Source organism: Oryzias latipes, chromosome 23 (genome assembly GCF_053564925.1).
Source record: "Oryzias latipes strain Hd-rR chromosome 23, Olatipes_Hd-rR_3.1".
Classification (NCBI taxonomy): Eukaryota; Metazoa; Chordata; class Actinopteri; order Beloniformes; family Adrianichthyidae; genus Oryzias; species Oryzias latipes.
Window position 1 is genome coordinate 24,023,191 of NC_136259.1, and position 19,453 is coordinate 24,042,643.

General features: G+C 40.0%; 1 protein-coding gene across 42 annotated transcripts in view; it reads right to left on the reverse strand.

Annotated features, from left to right (window-relative positions):
* Nucleotides 1-4,198: 4,198 nt before the first annotated feature.
* celf2 (cugbp, Elav-like family member 2) overlaps nucleotides 4,199-19,453 on the reverse strand; it is a 274,640-nt gene continuing 259,385 nt past the window's right edge. For 17 of the 42 annotated variants that reach the window (XM_023952430.2, XM_023952428.2, XM_078942008.1 and 14 more), the window contains 3 exons: nucleotides 17,071-17,250; nucleotides 13,739-13,882; nucleotides 4,199-10,122 (listed from right to left, as the gene is read on the reverse strand). In XM_023952430.2, the coding sequence (XP_023808198.1) occupies nucleotides 9,995-10,122; nucleotides 13,739-13,882; nucleotides 17,071-17,250 (452 nt within the window). In that variant the 3' untranslated portion in view covers nucleotides 4,199-9,994. Of the gene's footprint in view, nucleotides 10,123-13,738; nucleotides 13,883-17,070; nucleotides 17,269-19,453 lie in introns of all 42 variants that reach the window. The other 25 variants (XM_078942000.1, XM_078941996.1, XM_023952426.2 and 22 more) reach the window with 3 other exon arrangements.

Sequence of the window (19,453 nt, forward strand, 5' to 3'; positions counted from 1 at the left end):
GCTAAAATGTAAAAGAAGAAAACTTAATTTGAAATAAAGAAAATATACTATAAAAATAAAGAATAGAGAAGGCTGGTTTTTCATTATTTCCAGAGAGCCCCCCCCCTCTTTCTTGGATAGTCGGGTTTCATTTAATTTACATTTATTCTAATTTTTCTAATTTTTTTCACTGATAATAATTATAATTTTCTGATTTCTTTCTGTTTTTAGTGGTATGAAAGTTTATTTTTCAAAATAAAAGCTAAACATTGTTTTTATTTTAACCTTCATCTAAATCCTTTTAGTTCAGATTTCATTTGAAACAAAAATAGAAAATAATTATAAATTGAGGTCACCTGAACCTGTTTGCTGCTACACCCCCCCCCCCACTCAAAAACCTCTGCCGTGTAAACAGGAAGCTGTTGGTCACTGAAGCGCCGCTTCTTCCTCGGTTGTCTGATGAAGACGTCTCACCTGGAACCGGAGGATCTTCATCCGATACTCACCTGAGATTTTCAGTGGATGTGCAGGAAACCCGTTTTCCTGCTGCACGTTTCCTTTTCTTCTTTATTATTTCAACTTTATTATGGGATCCATGAACGTCATAGTTAATAACCTGCAGACTTTCTGCAGAAAAAAAAACCAAATTCATTTATCAATCAGCTAAAACATGTAGGTTTTAAAATGTTGCTTTGGATTTGATTTTTTCTTCTTTATTTTCTGTTTTGATTTCTCCTCAACTTCAAAGAATCTGCAGGATTTTAGCTTTTGTCCAATCATGAAAATCATAAAATATGGAATAACTGCAGTAAAACCCAAACCCAAATGTGATTTCATTTTTGTTCAGAGGCAGAAAGTCGCCCGGTTCAAGGTGAAACCGTTTTTTCCCTTGTCTATTGTGGTTTAGAAAAAGGTGAAATGACATTTCTCCTGTGGACCGAGCGGATCTGAAGCCTTTTTCTCCTCCATAATGGGAAGCTTTAAAGTTCATCAAAAACTGAAACGGACCCGGAGAGCTTCCAGGTTTGGAGGCTTCAGGCTTTGGTGGACCTCCCTGCAAAGGTGCGACCTTTGACCTCTCTTTTACCAAGGATGCAGTTGTAACAGTGAGACAGGTCAGACACAGAGTGGACAGACGGTGGACGGCCTCGCCCAGGACAGCCGGCAGCACAGACAGGGGAGGGGAGGGATTCAAACTCTCAGAAGAGAGAGCACATCTAGATGAGGCCTCCAGCTGGATGCTCGAGCAAATCTGTTCAGGCATTTTGGGAAATTTGGGAGAGCGGAGCTTCGTAGGCAGAGCTGAAGCACAGCAGGGAGGAACGTTCATGCAGATTCACCATCATTTCATAAAAAAATGCATAACTTATCAAACTTTATATCCACTATAACTTATTCTAAACACTAAGCAATCATCTCAGACGTCCATAAGATCCAACTCTGATCAGATCCTGTTAAATCTTCACCTGGTTTATTATAGATTTTTATCTAAAGATCAGACAAAAATCTGAAACTTTCTAAGTTTAATGCTGTAAAAAGAGAAATCTTTTATTTGGAAAAACTACTTCCAGAACCTGATATGTCGTTTTTGTGGAAACATCAGTTTTATTTGCGGAAAATGTTTCCCTTAAGGCTAAAAAAAAACCTCACTTTAACATAAAACTCAAACATCTGTTATAATTTTATCATCAGAAGATGTTTTTTACATAGTTTAGTGTCAATGTGAGTGATTGTAGTTAAACGGCATCAAAGCAAATCGTACGACGGGAAAAAGTGAGCCATTGCCATGGTTATTAGCTAAAGGTCAACATTTTGTCGCTAGCCAGATAAAAGGGATTTTATGTGAAAAACAGACCTCATTCAGAGCTAAATATCGTCTCAACTCTGCCTTGAAAGAAAATAAAAACAATGCAATAACTCGGTCTGCCACTAGAGACCGCCATCACATTTTAGCACTCAGGGAGAATTGTTGCCATAATATTGAAAGGTCCCTCATTTTGTTGGTTAGAATTTAGAAATAAAAGCTAGTAATTAACCACCAGAGGACATTTGGGTGCCGACTGACGCGAAGTGGCTGGTTAGCATTTTTTTTAGCAGTTTTTAATTTAAAAAAAAGTTTTTTCACTTCGCAACAGAGCAGCCGATCGAAGTCTTTAAAGATTTTCAGACACTTCCAAACCAACAACAATAAAACTTAAAAAAATTATATTAAAAAATATCTTTAAAAAGTGATGGTTAATGGCCAAAAATCCTGGGGTTCCCGTTATGTAGCTAGCCCAGAATAAACAGTTATTTTTATATAAACTAGCTTCTTCCCTCTCTTTTTCAAGCAATAAATCAAGCTCTACTCGACTTAAGTTAATTATCACTGTATTTATACCATGGTCCGGGTGAATACTCAATTCTGATTGGCTGCTGAGTGTGCATTAAAAAGTGATATACCACAGTGATATACCATGCCTAAAAAAGTAGTTCCGGTCACATAGCATAAATGTTCTGTGTCACTGCGCCGGCTTCCTTAAAACAAACGTTTGCTTCGTCATCTGGACAAAAACAAGCGGTAAGAGGTGAACTTTCTCTCTGAACTGATGCTTTATTTAACCCATCGGGACGATGGGTTAAATAAATAATATATATCGACGAATCTTGACTGCAGTGGTGTCATGGTAACGTGACAAGGCGCCGCACCACGTAACATATAGCCCACTTTTCCTGAAAAAAGCGATCCAAATTGGAAAAAAAAAAAGAATTAAGGACTAAAAACTGGTTAATGTTTATTCTTTTGTAAGTGACCATGGTATAAGCGGGTTAATGGCCCTCAAAGTATGCATTATCAATTTTTAACGCACTTTGCAGAAGCAACCGTCTGACGTGAAGGCTTCCACAGCGTGCGTTAAAAAGTGATAATGCACAGTCCGTCGGCCATTAACCCTTACTGAATTAAGCAAATGTGACTTAAGTATGTCTTTGTTTCTGTTTTCTTTTTATGTCCATGCATTTCATCATTTCGGTGATGGGTTTAATAATTCTGCGTGACTTTTTTAATGTATTGACTACAATTAATGCTTGAAAATAAATGAATCAATCAAATCAAATCAAATCTGAAGAGCTGCTAAAAGTTGCCTCTATGTTGCCTTCAAAACCCAGCAAATGAGCAGAAAATAGAAACGTTTTACATGCAATAACTTGTTCTGCCACTAGAGGCCGCCATCAGAGTTTCACACCCTGTGAAATTTCTTTGTAAAATTTAAAGTTTTCACATTTTTCTTTTGGAATTCAGAAAACGAAACTGCAACACTAACCTAGCTAGCTAGTTCCAAACTCACAAGAAAACCCCCCAAAGTGAGCAAAAAAAATTATATATATTTATATATTAAAGTTCTAAAGGAATTAACTTGGTCTGCCACTAGAGGCTGCCATCACATTTTCGCACTTGAGGAGAAATTTTGTCGTAAAATTGAAAGCGCCCACGTGTCTTCTTGGAATTCAGAAATAAAAGCTAACGATGAACCAACAGATGTGTTTGTTAGCATGGTTATCAATTTAGCCGTATTCAAACCAATAAAACATTTATACATTTTCCAAATATGTCTTAAAAAGCGACGTCTATTGACAAAAACTACTGCAGGTGGATCGGGCCACCACTAGAGGGCCCCATCACATTTTCGCACTTGGTGTGAAAATTTCTTAAAGTAAAAAAATGAACATTTCTACATTTTTTGTGATAAAATTCAGAATAGAATGCTAACCATGAACCAACAGCCTGGCTAGTTAGCATTTTAGCCATTTTTCAAGTTTAATTTCGCAAAAAGGCTACCGATCACAGTTTCAAGGATTTTTAGTCATGTGCCAATATGGAAAAGAAAAAAAAACAACTTGAAAAATTTCCCCAAATGTCTTTAAAAAATGATTGTAACATCCAGCTGTAGCGCTTTTGAGCAATTCCAGTTGACTGGCGCGCAGCTACTTGGGCTCCACAGTAATATACATACAAATGCCTGGATGTATATTGACTATGTTGGGCGGGAAAGCTCAGTGTTGAGTGGTCGTAGAGGATGAAGTTTACCACGACTTCCAAACGAAACCAACAAAAGTAAAAACACAGGAAGACAAGAGGGAGGAGACAGGATGAGCGATAAGAAAGAGGGAAACCAGAGGATGGAGAGGCCGTGAAACACAACGTCAGACTGGAACACAACAACACAAAGAGAGACAAGTATTAGGAAAAATGGTTTAATATAGGAGACAGAAGCAAAAAACTGCATCACACAAGAACATACGTTTACAAAAATAACTCTGACTGCTTCAGCTACACAGTTAGTTCACAGAGAAGGACAGAGAAACCGGAAAAATCTAAACAGCTAAAAGCAAAGTTTCTAATTCGTCGATCTCTTTATTTAAACTAATACATTAATCCATTGAAGGTGACTAAATATTTCTATTCGATCTTTTTCTATAATCGTCTTATCGTGTAGACGGCACAATACAGAAGTCAAATGAAACTTACGGCTGTTGTCTAGACACACTATTTAAAAAAGCAACAACAACAAAAAAAAGGAAAGGTGTGACACTCGCCTAGCCTCTGATTCAGGGGGAAAAACAATGCAAGAAAGAAACCAAAAGAAAGGAGGGAGAACACTGGTGTGAGGAAAAAGAAGTGGAAGGAATAAAAGCCAAAGATCTTCTAGAAAATCTGATATCAAAAGCCAACCTTCTCCATGCCAGCTAGAAATCAAACTCGGGGACCAGTCGGGGTCAGGCCACACCACCAGGCCAGACAGGTTTCTAAGATTTTTTTTTTATGTTGTTTCCTTTAATCTCCAGTATAAAAAAATTCCACTGGTACAAAATGCATAAGTACAATCAGTTGTAGAAATAGGAAAGCCTGCATTTTCTTGTACTGTTTAAATCCCATCCAGTGACAGATTTCCAAGTGTTGTCAAACAAACATACATCACGCTTACAGGATCCACTGAAATGCATCGACTTTGGCTTCTCTCAAGACAAGAACTTTGAAACTACTGAGAAATTAGAAAAAAAAAAAAAAAACCTTTGTTGAGATTTTCAAAATAAAAGCAACAACAGCGAGAACGGAAAGCAGAAGAAGAAGAAAAACAACAGGAAATCAGATCATTTCTAAAGACAACAAGCTCTTCTTTTTACGCCACAGAAAGAGAACACACAAAACAGTTTTTCCTCAAAAAACTTGACATAAGCCATAATGCAAAGAAACGACAAGATTTTTTTTTCCTTTCAGTTTCATTTGTTTGATAAATAGCACTTAGATAATTAAGAAAGAAGGAGAACAGAGAAGTGAACAGTGACGAGATAGAAAGATTACAACGAGCATCGGTGATGACAGCCCCTGAGGTGAGCCGCTCCGCAGGAACTCTGCTTCCGCGACCTTCTTGTGCTTCGACGATACGAGAAAGACGAGATGCTTCACGCCGGACTGTGCAAGTTTGGTGCAATTTTGCAGTTTTTTGGGGGTGGGCGGGGTGGGAGAGCTTAAATGCAAGAAGTGACGCGGCCTGGAACGACGGTCGGGGCGTGAAAGTGGCGGATTTGAACCTGCGCGGCTGCCTGTGCTGCAGGGTTTACTGCGTTCGGCTGATGGAGCGTCCGCTCGCCGCACTCCTGGAGCTCAGACTGCGAGTTTGGTAACGAAAGCTTTCATCCGGCGCTTGACTGGGAGGGTGCGACCTCTTCTTCTCCAGCCGACAAACGCTGTTATTTCCCCCGTCGCTGTTCCAATAAGGCATCTCTGTCCACGTGGCCCTGCTTCTAATAACCCTGGTTAGCCTGGGAGACGACCGCCTAAGCTAGAGCGGCGTCCGTCAGAGCTGAGAAGAAACGACGGCGGATCGACAAAGAGGGAGGCCGGCTGCACACGGACTGGAAATACTGGAACGTTGCTCCCTGGTTAAGGCGAATGGTGAGCTTCTGTAGAAAATAACGCTGCTGCTTTTTTACCTGTTTTTTTTTGTTCTTTTTTTTTGCAGACCGTAAACTTTCAGGGGGGGGGAGCAGGGGGCAGTTGAGTAGACAGACAACACTGTGCCGTCCTTGTAAACGGCTCGACCACGAGATTGGCAACAACACACTTTGGCATCTGAACAGGATTTTGGCCCACAAACGGAGGACGTCTTATGACCCTCACGACCCCCCCCCCCCGGCTGACCGACGGCGTGTGCTTTTCACCCAAAAGTTTGCAGCGGCAGGAAAAGGCAGCCGCTCTTGCCCTGTGCTTACATCATGAAAGCCGGAGTTGGCGCACATGACGGTAATGATCCGAGCTGTTGCGATTAAAAAAATAAAAAACGGTTTTGAACTTTCCAGAGCGAGCAGGAGAGGAGGATTGGTGGAAATAAGGCGTTGCGTATGGCTCTCACCCCGGGTTCTCAGCGGAGGGGACGTTGAAGCGGAAAGAAAACACGCCGTCTGAGACGCGAACACAGACAGAACAGGAGTGCAAAGATTGGTGGTAAGGCTTTGATGAAGGAAAAGTGTCTGCGACGGCGGCGGACGGCGGCGGCGGCTGCTGCTGCTGCTGCTGAGGAGGAGGCGTTCGCCCTCAGGGGCTCTCATGCACAATAAAGTAAACTGTGAGGTCTGCACGAGCGTGTGTGTCCATGTGTGTGTGTGTTAGGATATATATATATATATATATATATATATATATATATATATATATATATATATATATATATATATATATATATATATATATATATATATATATATATATATGTACCGTATATATGACACATGGGCACTTTGTACAGTTTTTACAAAGGAAAAAAAAAGCAAACATGACATTGTCAGGCAACAAGACCACAAGTTAACAAACTCTTTTAAATCTATACTTTAAATATGAGGGATCCATACAAAACACTTATAATAAAATACCCATGTTATCAAATAATTTCACAAGAAATACACTGACGCGCTAGGCAGGAAGTACCTTCAGAATTTGGCACTAAACTCCACGAATCTCGTCTTTTTTTTTTCGTTATAAGACATTTTGCCGAACAACAAAACACATCTAAATATTGTTTCCCACAAGAGAAATAAAATAATGACATTGATGCTTCACAAGCTGACAGTTTATATATATATATATATATATATATATAGATATAGATATTTATATTTATATATATTTTCAGGAATTTCATATAGCTAATTAACGAACAAGAAATTTAGCAAATAGGGACTCCTTAAAAAAAAGAAAAGAAAAATTATATGAAAGGCTTTGTCTATTGTTCAAGTAAACTGATTTTTTTAAGTCTTCTCTTGAAAAACATGAGACATTTAAGACCGTTAGACTTGTGATGAAACCCACAGCTAAACTCACGAGAAGCACCGACGTTAACGCGGATTACAGGTATTTTTTTGTCTATACATTTAAACTGTAGAAAATATAGGTCATTTCATCATGTGCATTTAAACCACGGATTGTCTATCTGTGAGTCAGTTCAGCAAAAAGGTGACACAAGTAGGTAGCATTTCTCCCCCAAACAGGGCAAATGTCTCTTTTTTTTGTTGTTTTACCTTTAAACTACTCTAGAAAAAAGTGGTTTCTATATATAGACTTTGAATGAGAAACAGAGCCACTTAAAATGGCCTTATCAAAAAACTTTACACCGCCTGAAAAATGTAAAAACCATTAGAGAGCTTTGACAGAGTCTAAGATTGATCAGACAGTTTTCTCCCCAAAACTGTTTGGAAGTAGTCTTATTTTCAGAGACACGAGCGCGAGGCTGCCTCTGGCCCGTTGGATCAGCGGGCGGCCAGAAGCCGAGCGGGACGCGCCAAATTCCTGTAGTGAGCTTCAAATGGAGGAAAAAAAAACAGATCAACTGACAGAGAGGAAGTGGAAATAATAAATAAAAATCAACGAATGGAAATCATTTTGCCACAGGGTTTTTTTTCCTTTGTTTCAAACATTTGTTTTGTCATAAAAAGTCTTTTGTTTTCTCGTCTGAATGCAGCGTTTTTCACATTTTTACGTGTCAACCTCCTCCGTCCCTGAACCCCCCCGCCCCCCGAAAAAAAAACCAAACAGATCCAAACATGCATAAAAACAGCGACGCAAAAAGTCCAAAAAGGTCAGTAGGCTGCGGACGAGGAGGAGGAGGAGAACCAGGTTATGATCAGATGAGCTCAAAAAAAACACATTGGAAAAAAAGAATGACGAGGACGAAGAAGAAGAAGAGGAGGACGATGACACTTTTTTTTTTTTTGGTGAAGAGTTTTTTTGTCGTATTCTTTGAAGTTTACTTTTTTTGTTTTGTTTTGGACGCCACGGAGACATGCTAGGCAAACGATGAGCTAACAGGCATGGAGATGTGTTGCTCTAAAGGAGGGAAAGAAAAAACACGAGAGAGGAGAGTTACACACAGAGCCAGAGCACCACAACACAACAGCTTTTCCTTTAGAGAAAAAAACAAAACAACAACAACAACAAACGTACAAACAACAACACTACACACTGATTTCATTGGCAGTTTTTTAGCTCTTTTTTTTTGTTTCATTATATTCATAGTTCTACTCTGACGGCAAACATCACACGTTCACAAGACGAGAGAAACTGCGTCCATCGCCGCGCCGACGCATGGACGACCTTTGGGAGGCAGTTTTTCAACAGGTGCGAATCTCAAAAATGTAGCTTTACAAATGCATACGGGGGTGGGGGGGCACAAACACATTGAAAACTTCTGAAGTCAACAGAATGAGAAAGAAAACCTGACACGAACGAGAACGTGGAGCGATGGAGTGACGGCACAGAGAGGTGTGATCTTCAAAGAATAACGTGGAACAGATAACTGATTCTTACGGGATGAAAGCGACATGTGCTTTACGCACTGGAAAAAAAACAAAAACAGCAAAATTCCAGTTCCACAAGACTTCTCCACAAGGGTCTACTTCGAAAAAAAGGATGTATATTTTCTAGGAGTCCAATAACTTAACTGCAATAAATAAAATCCTTTTTTTTTCTTTATCAGAGGCAGTAAAAACGTTGTAGAAAAATAGAACTGCTTTTTTTACAAATAAAATTTACAGGCCTGTGGCTTTCTGTAATTTGAATTTTTTTTCTCCAACAAACATCAAGTACTTTCAGTTTCCCCCTCAGACTCTTAGTAGTAGTACTTTTGATAACCATCAAATTCTGGATCTTATTTTGAAAATCTTCTATATGCTGCAACACTTAAGACCAATGTGATCTGACCCAGAAAAGTAGTTCATATAATTCTGCGAACTAAAAAAACGGTTTACTTTCATAGAACTGATGAGTGTGTGTTGTTGTTGTTGTCTTGTTGTTTACATTGTGTGACTGTGCTGTGCTGTATGGCAGGCTGACTTTAGTGTAAATAGGCCACTAACGTTTTGCAGCCTTTGCTCCCGGGTTGCCAGCAGGCTTAAGAGGGGTTTTGAAGAAGCAGCGGCAACCTGCAACCAACACCGCGGAGGTCAAAGGACGTGTGCATATCGGAGTGCGCGTCAAACGTAAAAGGAGGTTTAAAAAAATAAGAGAACCCCTTAGCCAAACCTAAGGTTTTCTGCGAAGGAAGAGAGGATGTGTAAAATAAGTTAAAAAAAAGAAAGAATGGCTCCATTTGTCTTTATCCTAAAATGTCTGGATAAAAATAATCAAAACTGGTCTTTCCTTAAAAAAATAGAGAATAGCTACTTCCTTCTAATATAATATTAGGTAGAAGAAATTGCACAAAGTAATGGGGGTAATGGAAGCGTTCATGTGTGCCAAAAATAAAAAAGCAATAAATAATAATAATACTGGCTAACATAAAGATAAAAAAATCAAAGGCTCGTGTCTCGCTCAGGATGGTTGTAGGTCGTCTCCCCCTCCTTCCCACATCCCTCCTTCAAATCCGCCCTCCCCAAGTCCCCGTGTGAAGAGGTCGTGGCTCGTTTTTTTTTCTTCATTGGGGAGGGGGGGGGGACTTACCCTAGCAGTGCTAACAGGGGGAGCAGACAAACCCTAGTGCTAAGATCAGTACGGTTTGCTGTCGTTCTTGGAGCGCTTCAGTTGAACCTTCAGCCTCTTCATGCCGATCTGAAAGCCGTTCATGGCCTGGATGGCTGCCTGTGCCGACACGGGATTGTCGTAGCTGACAAAGCCTGCGGGAAAACCGGGGGGAGAAAAAAAAAATGTCAATGTGTCATCCTTACCGCAGGTCAATGACTGGACAGTTTAACCCCTTAACACCTGAGCTGTCACCGGCGACAGTAATAAAGAAGACTTTTTCATTATCTTCTTCAACATCGATTATTCTGCGACATAATTAAAGCGATAATGCAAAGAGGGGATTGCATTTTCGTTTTCACGTCCACTGTCCACTATTTTAAGTCAACAAAAGCAGCTTTATTTTGAAAATGAAAAAGCATTTCTGGTATTGACTTTTATTTTTTTAAATTATGGAACATTAATGCTTCCATACACTAGAGCTAAAGCATACATATGTTGCATGTCATTAATAATCAGTTTATGCCCTATACGTGCTGCTAAAGTAGCAAATATTAATGGTCCCCATTTTCAATTCTGTTGTAGTACAATGTTATTTAATAGGACAGCAAGACAGACTTTTTTATTGCATTTTCAGCTTGTTTCTTTAGACAGCACTGAGGTAGAAAGTTTAGACACATTTGGATAGGTCATGTCCTTCATTAAGTTTTTCTAAGTTGACTAAATAACAAGAAAATAGTTGGAACAGACTTGAGTTGTTTGTTAAGACGTATAGCTAGTTTATTAAAAACACGCTGCTATTAAAAAGGGTTAGCACAAGGTGTTTTAAATGAGAAAGCAAGTTTTTCAAAAACTTGCTTTATCTTTATAAGCTAATGCTAGTCTACCATTAGCTATTTGGCGATAAAGCTAGTTTTTCAAAGATGCTTTATTTATGTGAGCTGATGCTAGTTTAGCATTAGCTATTTGATGAGAAAACTAGTTTTTCAACAACAGATTTTGTATATTTAAGCTAATGCTAGTTTAGCTTTAGCTATTCTGTGAGAAAGCTAGTTTTTCAAAAACACGCTATATTTATTTAAAAACGTTTAACATAATTAGCTCAACACAGTTTTTTAAATAGTAAAAGGCGGCACATTTATATTTTAGATTTCCAGTTGTTAATATTACGATATTTAAATGGCTTACCATTCGAAAACTGGTCCATTTGAGAAAGCTATTTTTCTTTCCAAAAACAAGCTGTATTTATGTTAGCTAATACTAGTTTAAAATTAGCTATTTCGTGAGAAAGCTATATTTTTAAAACACACAGTATTTATGTAGTCTAATGCAAAATTTCACATTTCACACACTACTTGATGGGAAAATTTGCTTTTAAAAATGTGCTTAAGTACAGACTCTTAACCAAATTAGTTTATCAGAGTTTTTGAATGCAGTAGGTCTACTTTTACATTTACATATGTAAAAATGAATTACTTAAATGACTCATGTCAAATATCTGGTTATTTGGGAGTCAATGTCAAGTTCAAGTCTCAAACTGCTAAAGAAAAGAATGAATCATAATAGCTCTTTGAAGTAATTGTTGCAAAAATATTATGAATGGAGGAAAAGTGCAACAGATGATGCTAGCTGACAGCTCACACATGACAAATGTTCAAACGCACAGCGTATCAGTTTCATGCCGCGTCCCAAGAAGCATCTCAGAGCACACTTCACTTCCTCATGTGATCCAACATTTAAACTGACAGTAACTTCTTGTCTCGCCTGTTTCACATTCATCCTAACAATCCATCTGCTGCTTGTCAAGTAGCAGTCAAATTTCATTGCTCTTACCTCCCGGATCCAAGCTTGATTTATTTCAGTTTGTCTCAGCTGTGACATGCAGACTGGATATGCATAATATTCAGATGTTCCTGCTTTTGACGTCTAAAGCCTGTCAAACAAAACTCGCCTTTCTTTTTTTTTCTTCTGTCGGAGAAAAAACGTATATGTGTGTCTATAGGGGGGAGATGAAAGAGCAGCATCTGCCACCATGGTCTGAATTGAAACTTAGAATTAAGCACAATTTTATTTCCTCCCACATGAGTTTAACCACTGAAATGTCATTTGGGTGATATCTTGAAGTTTCGCCATAATGGCAAAATGTTTCAAGAACAAAAGACAATAAGTCCAGATGACTTAACTTCAAGACTGTGAAATACTTTAGTCTTACTGAGGAAATGGACTTTAAACGGCAAAAGTTCTGCTTAAGAGTCTATTATTTTGAGTTGAGTTTGGAAGTTAGTCAAGACGTTGCTTTTCTTTTACTTGAATTTATTTTTATAAATAGATGTATGTTTTTGTTCCAAGGCTAAATACAGTTGTTTCTCATACGTAATACTAAGATTCACATTACTGCATTTACTGCACATATTTCAAGTGCGTCCAAGGCTAAATATTGTAGTTGGTCACATGTGTTACCATACCCTAACCCTTGCTCCGTGCGACTAAGAAAAGAGTTTAGCACTGGCAGTACAAGTGCGTAATTTGGCAAGTGATGTGACATGTACTCTGGAGCGACTTATATATGTCTTTCTTCTTTTTTACCGGTATGCATTTTTTGGCTCCTGCAACAGACAATCCGGTGCGACTTAAACTCCAGAAGGTACAGAGTATATTCGTACTAATTGTTTACGTTCTGCAATTAACAGTCCTTGAACACGTGGGGGGATGTTAAAAATGCATTATACCATATTCCGGGTGAATACTCGATTCTGATTGGCTGCTGGGTGTGGATTAAAAAGCGATAATGCACACCGGTCAGCTAGCTTAAATGTCCATATTACTGCGCTGGCTTCTTTAAAACAAACTTTAGCTTCATCATCTGGAAAAGAACAAGCGGTAAGAGGTGAACTTTCTCTCTGAACTGATGCTTTATTTAACCCATCGGGACGATCAGCATATATATATCGCTTTGCTGCTGCACTGGAGGTCCATGCTGGGCCAGCTGGCAAAGCGGTTGTCATGTTACTGTGACAATGCGCTGCACCACGTAAAAAATAATCCGCTTTTTGCGGAAAAAAAGCGATCCAAACCGGAAAAAAAACAAGGATAAAGTATTTCTTTTGTAAGTGACCATGGTATTAGTGGGTTAATGGCCATCAAAGTGTGCATTATCAGAATTGACACACTTTGCGTCAGATGTTTGCTTCCGCAAAGTGCGTTAATTTCTGATAATGCACACTTTGTCGGCCATTAACCGTTACGTAAAAACATCTTGGAATGTTTATACTTCAACATACCTTTGATTATAAAAGGGGAAAACTTTTATAATAATAATAGGACATCAGTTTGTGTTCAGGTACTAAAGCTGCTAAACTTACCGTACTAGTAGTAACTACCAGAGAAAACTTTTTCTTGTCAAGTCAATTTTTTTTAAGCTACAGTTCAATGAGCCCTACTCCTTCATATTGGGTATCATTGAAATCTCCACATGTCTTCTGTAGATACTTCTGTAGGTTTGGAAAGGTCCTCCACAGAGGACAAAATCTGCATTTCTAGTGGTCAGGAGGATACTATGAATTTTGAGCAAGTGAACCTCATGAATCAACAAAAAACAAGAAAAATGTGTGCGTTTGTGACAACTTAAGCAGAATTCAACTTCATCTAGACTTACTTTTTTTCTGTCAACAGTTTTTTCTACAACATTTGTCCTAAAAAACACTCTCGAGTTCTAGAAATGGTGTCATTATGAGCCTGTTTAGACCAAAAGTTGCGAGTGAGAGGTCCTACCGAAGCACTTGCTAAGGTTTGTCTGTTTGTCGATGAAGACTTTGGCAGAGACCACGTTTCCAAAAGGCATGAACATCTGCAGAATGTCCTGGTCTCCAAACTCTTGGGGCAGGTGGTAGATGAAGAGGTTGGCACCTTCAGGTCCTGCAGGGACGAAATGCACAGCAGACGTAAGGTCTGGGAGAGTTTTTGTTGTTGTCTTTTTTTTTCAATAATCAAAAATCTGTGAAAGAGACATAGAGACTGCAGATGTGTTGTCATGGGAACGGAGCTCAAGCACACAGCTTAGCACAATGTCCCGTGACCTTGGGTCCACCATTGCTCTTGAATGGCATAAAAACTGCGTCTCCCACGAAAGCTTTTCATTTACTAACAGTGTTTTCACTGTCTACGCATAAAACCGTTTTTGTTGTTCTGTGTCTTTTTATTTATTCATGATTTGAGCTTCATGGTTTCCTCTTTTAGGGGGGGGGGGGGGGGGGGGGGGGTCGCAGGTCAAGCCTCTGGCCTCTCCCTCACACATAATAATGATAATAGCAGGTCAGACCTCCGAATCATTTCATATTCGCTCCACAGCCACACAAAGCAGCGGTGGTGGCGGAGCGCTGAACACAGAACGTCTGGCTTTCCCCGGAGGGGTTTGAACTTTGGGATGGACCGCCAAACAAAGACGGCTTTTGTAGAAATGCATCTTGGCTGGAAGCAGAGAGGTGCATCAACAAACAGCATGCGGCTCTGTTTGTTTTACGAGGCATTTCATCATCTGCTTTGTATGCAGCGCGCTTGTGGAGGCTTTCTGGGAAATTTAAGCCGTGCTGCCGCCGCAGATGCAGATGGAGCAAAGCCTCTACCCAAAAAATATGAAATTTACAATTTATATATATATATATATATATATATATATATATATATATATATATATATATATATATATATATATATATACGAAACATAAACAATTATTTGATTTCTTAATGAATGACCTAAGAGTATTTTCAGTTTTGTTGAACACGTAAAATGACAAAAGTACAGACCGACCCACCTATACATATGTTCGTATTAAACTTACAAGGAGAAACTTTGATTTTCTTACAAAAATTCTTAAAAAGACTTAAGCATTTTCACCCTGTTATTGAGGAAAATCAAATACATTCATATCTAGGATATTATTTTTTTTCTGCTAAAGCATGTAAATTATCAAAAAAAAAATCCTTAAACAAGTTTTATAAAAATAAAATCTAATGATTTTATTTAGACAATGAAAATAGATATTGAGTAAGAATAATATACTAGAAAATAATTTGTTTAAAGACTTCAGAGTTGAAAGTTTATATATATATATATATATATATATATATATATATATATATATAAACATATATACATCTAGTCCAAACCAGCCTTCATAGGAAACTCAATGAAGCTGTCGAAAACCTCCCTTGAAGCCAATGGGAAGCCACTTGCACAAGTGTCCATCAAATGTGGGATATACCAAGGTGATGCTCTGTCCCCACTGCTGTTCTGCATAGGTCTGAACCCCCTCAGCCAAATAATCACAAAGACTGGCTATGGATACCGACTCAGAAATGGGGCCAACATCAGTCACCTCCTATACATGGATCACATCAAGCTATATGCTAAGAGCGAGCGTGACATTGACTCCCTGATCCACACCACCAGGATCTACAGTACTGACATTGGGATGTCATTCGGGCTCGAGAAATGCAGCCGGATGGTGACAAAGAGAGGCAAGGTAGTCCACACAGGAGGGGTCTCACTCCCAGAAGGAACAATAGCAGACATCGAGGACAGTTACAAGTACCTTGGAATTCCGCAGGCAAATGGCAACCTGGAGCAGGCAACAAGGAAAGCTGCAACAGCTAAATACCTCCAACGAGTAAAGCAAGACCTGAGAAGCCAGCTCAATGGCAAGAACAAGACCCGGGCAATAAACAGCTACGCACTGCCAGTTATCAGATACCCTGCAGGAATAATAGGATGGCCAAAGGAAGAGATACAGACCACGGATGTTAAGACACGAAAGTTCCTCACCATGCATGGAGGGTTCCACCCCAAATCCAGCACCCTGAAGGGGCAAGGAAGGAGGCCGAGGACTAGTGAGCGTAGAAGCCACTATCCAGGATGAAACATCCAAGATCCATGAGTACATCAAGCTCAAGGCCCCAACTGACAGTGTGCTCAGTGAATGTCTCAGGCAATGGAGAGCAGAGGATACAGTGCTGGAGGACAGATCCTCATGGGAGGACAAACCCCTGCATGGGATGTACCACCAAACCATAACTGAAGTGGCTGATATCAAGAAGTCCTACCAATGGCTAGAAAGGGCTGGCCTACAGGACAGCACTGCAGGGTGTAAGATGCTGGCAGGTAAAGCATACGCATACATGGAGCGCCACAATCAAGTGTCTGGAATAATATACAGGAACATGTGTACAGAATATGAACTGGAAACCTCAAGGTCAAAATGGGAAACACCTCCAAAGGTGGTAGAGAATGAGAGGGCAAAGATCCTGTGGGACTTCCAGATCCAGACTGATAGGATGGTATTGGCGAACCAACCAGACATTGTAGTGGTGGATAAGGAACAGAGGAAAGCCGTTGTGAGGAAAGCGATGGGAACATCAGGAAGAAGGAACATGAGAAACTGGAGAAATACCAGGGACTCAGAGAAGAACTGGAGAAAGCCTGGAGAGTAAAGGTGACAGTGGTGCCTGTGGTAATTGGAGCACTCGGGGCAGTAACCCCCAAACTGGAGGAGTGGCTACAACAGATAACTGGAAAGACCTCAGACCTCTCAGTCCAGAAAAGCGCAGGAACAGCTAAGATACTGCAGGACCCTCAAGCTCCCAGGCCTCTGGTGGAGGACCCCAGCTTGGAGGAGAAACCACCCGCGGAGGGTGAGAGGGGCGTTTTTTATTTTGATTTTTATATATCCCCCATTTCGAATTTCCCTCTCTCTCTGGTTGAGAAAGAGGGAAAGAGAGAGAATTGTCTGCAAATATAATAATATAATAATGATATAATTCCGGTTTAGCCTCAAGTACAAAAGGAGTTTCTACAAATATAAACCTTGTGTGTCAGAAGCTTCATAAACTCTTATTATAACAGTAACACCTTTAGCTCTCATATATATTTCCTTAAAATGCTGAACAGGACAAGTTAAACCAACCAACCAACCAACTTAAATCAAATCAAATCAACCAATCGTGCAGAAGACACTGACAGACTTCTTTCATTGGAAAAGTAACTGTTGTAATGGAGCTGCAGTTCCCGCTGAGTGACGCGCCGCCCCAGGCCGCCGGGCTACTGACCCTCTTTCTGGCTGCCGGCAGCGCCTTGCTGCTGCAGCAGGGACTGGCTGTAGAGCGTAGGCAGCGCTGCAGCGGCGTACTGCTGGATCCCTGAGTAAGCCTGCGTCAGCGCGTCCATGGTGCCCGCGGTCCCGTTGGTGAGCCCTGCGCCGCCCAGGCCTCCGTTTAGAGCCGCCATACCTGAGAGCATTTGAGCAACTTTACATAAAACCCAACAATAAAAAAAAGAAAAATGCACTTACTCATTAGCGCCCCCATTGAAGGTTGTGTTTCAATCACACATACAGAGACAAGGACGCACAACCACACAATAAAAGTGACGCATTTCACACACACACACACAAGTTTACACACAGCAGTGATATGAGAGCAGCAGGTAACAGCCAGAGCTGCGCAGGTGGAGTAACAGAACGCAGCGACGCATGCAACTCTTCCTACCGAGACACAACAGCATGTTTTGACACACATTGTCCCGACTCTGACAACTCAAAGGACGACAAAATTTTCAGTGAATTTCGTTTTTGATTGAGGAATCCTAGTTTCTTTATTAATTCAAAATATTTAAATAAAAATATTAATAAAAATGGAAACTTTTTTTCAAATACACGAAGGTAACAGGGCGTTAAATCCAACTGACTGGTGTAAATGTGCAAACATAAAAGTATTTTAGTTTTAACTACTGTTCCCCAAATCTTTGGAGGTTTCTATACATGTGCTGTGTGTGGAAAGGTTTTGTTTTTTAACTTAAAAAATGTTTTTATTATGTGAAGCACTTTGTGCTACATTTGTGTAAAGTTTGATGGCTCTTTTATCGTAGTGAAAAATCTCAAATAATTTGATTAAATAAACGGTAGGTTGTCTACGTTATTGTAGCTGAATTTTTCAATGTCATTTAAAAAGTACATATTTCCAATAAATCTAAGTAAACGGCTGAATGTCAGAACTTTTCATGGTAAATAAGAAACGCGTTTTCTTCTCTTCTGCTGCAAAACTCTGTTGAGTCCTTAAGTAAATAATTGCACAAACACATTTAAAACATCTAAAAGTCTATTTTATAGGTTTGTTTTGGATCCTAATCCAATGTTCTACTGTTTAAAGCATTGACTGTGTGGGACATCACCCAAACAACGATAGAAAGTCAATTCGCGATCTGGACGCCGCCATGTTGGAGCCAGATGTTGTCACTAAGCAATGACTGGTCCAACTGAGTCAACGTTTCTATGGCAACCACTCTCTCCAATCCGTAGCGAGCGTGTTTGAAGTCCAAACCCCTACCACCTGAAAGCAGGCTCTGAAGAATCTGTCAATCAAATGTTTGGTACGTAGGGGGCCAACAGGCTCCGCCTACTTTTATTGAGGCATCTGATTGGTCAGTTTATAAATTGAATAACTTGAACTTCTGAAAAAAATATAATGAAAACATAAGGATTATAAAAAACATGGTAAAAAAGTATCAGATCAGGAATGTTTCTTCTGACCAAAGAATGACAGGAACAGCTGTTTATTTCTCTATAGAAGTCTATGGGATTTTGCTTCTTGGAGCCACTTCCTATTTGAAACACCAGGGGGGGCGGGGTCACTCAGTCCAGTTCTCATTTACAGTCAATGGCTCAAATTCACTCGAGAAGAGAAAAAGGATGACGGCTTATCAAAATAGACTTGAGTTTTGACTTTGTATATCTCTACTTTTTCACACTGGCAAGAAAAGTAAAAGAAAAATTTACTTTTATTTAGAAAAATAAATATATTTTGATGACTTTTGAACATTCCAAACAATAGTTTAGAAATAAACTGGGCTTTGCAGCTTCGCTTCACCCTCACTGCCCCCCTTTTAGTGTTTCTGGCCGAAGCGCTGAGTGACTTTTCATCTGTTTTCTTGTCTCGGTGCTTTTCCAGCGGCTGATGTCTCTCTTTAAGGCTGGAGGCAAACGGGGATGTTTAAAACCGGCAGCCACCGCCGCGCCGCCGCTCATTAGCAGCTCGTAACGGCTTAATATCACGGCTGAGGGCGACTTGTCTGAGGGGGGGCAGACAGCGCCATGGCGTCCCCTCACCGCCACACACAGTGAAATAAATGATCACTGCGGCGCTCCGGATTATAGGTCACTCATTTATTCCGAAATAATTGCACCGGTGACCTTTGCAATTCAATTAGGGCCTGGCTGTGTTTAAATGAGGGCGGTTGTTGGTCGGGGGATGAAGGAGGAGTGTTCAGAGGGGTTAGCGGGGAGGAAATAGGACGCCAAACGAAAGCGACTGCTTTGGCCTGAAATGACGAACGCGTGGCGTGTACCTGCGTGCGCACGGGGAACCGCTCGCATGATTTACACGCCAGCTACAGCGGCTCCGGCCCGGAGCGGTAAAGGTCAGAGCAGAATAATGT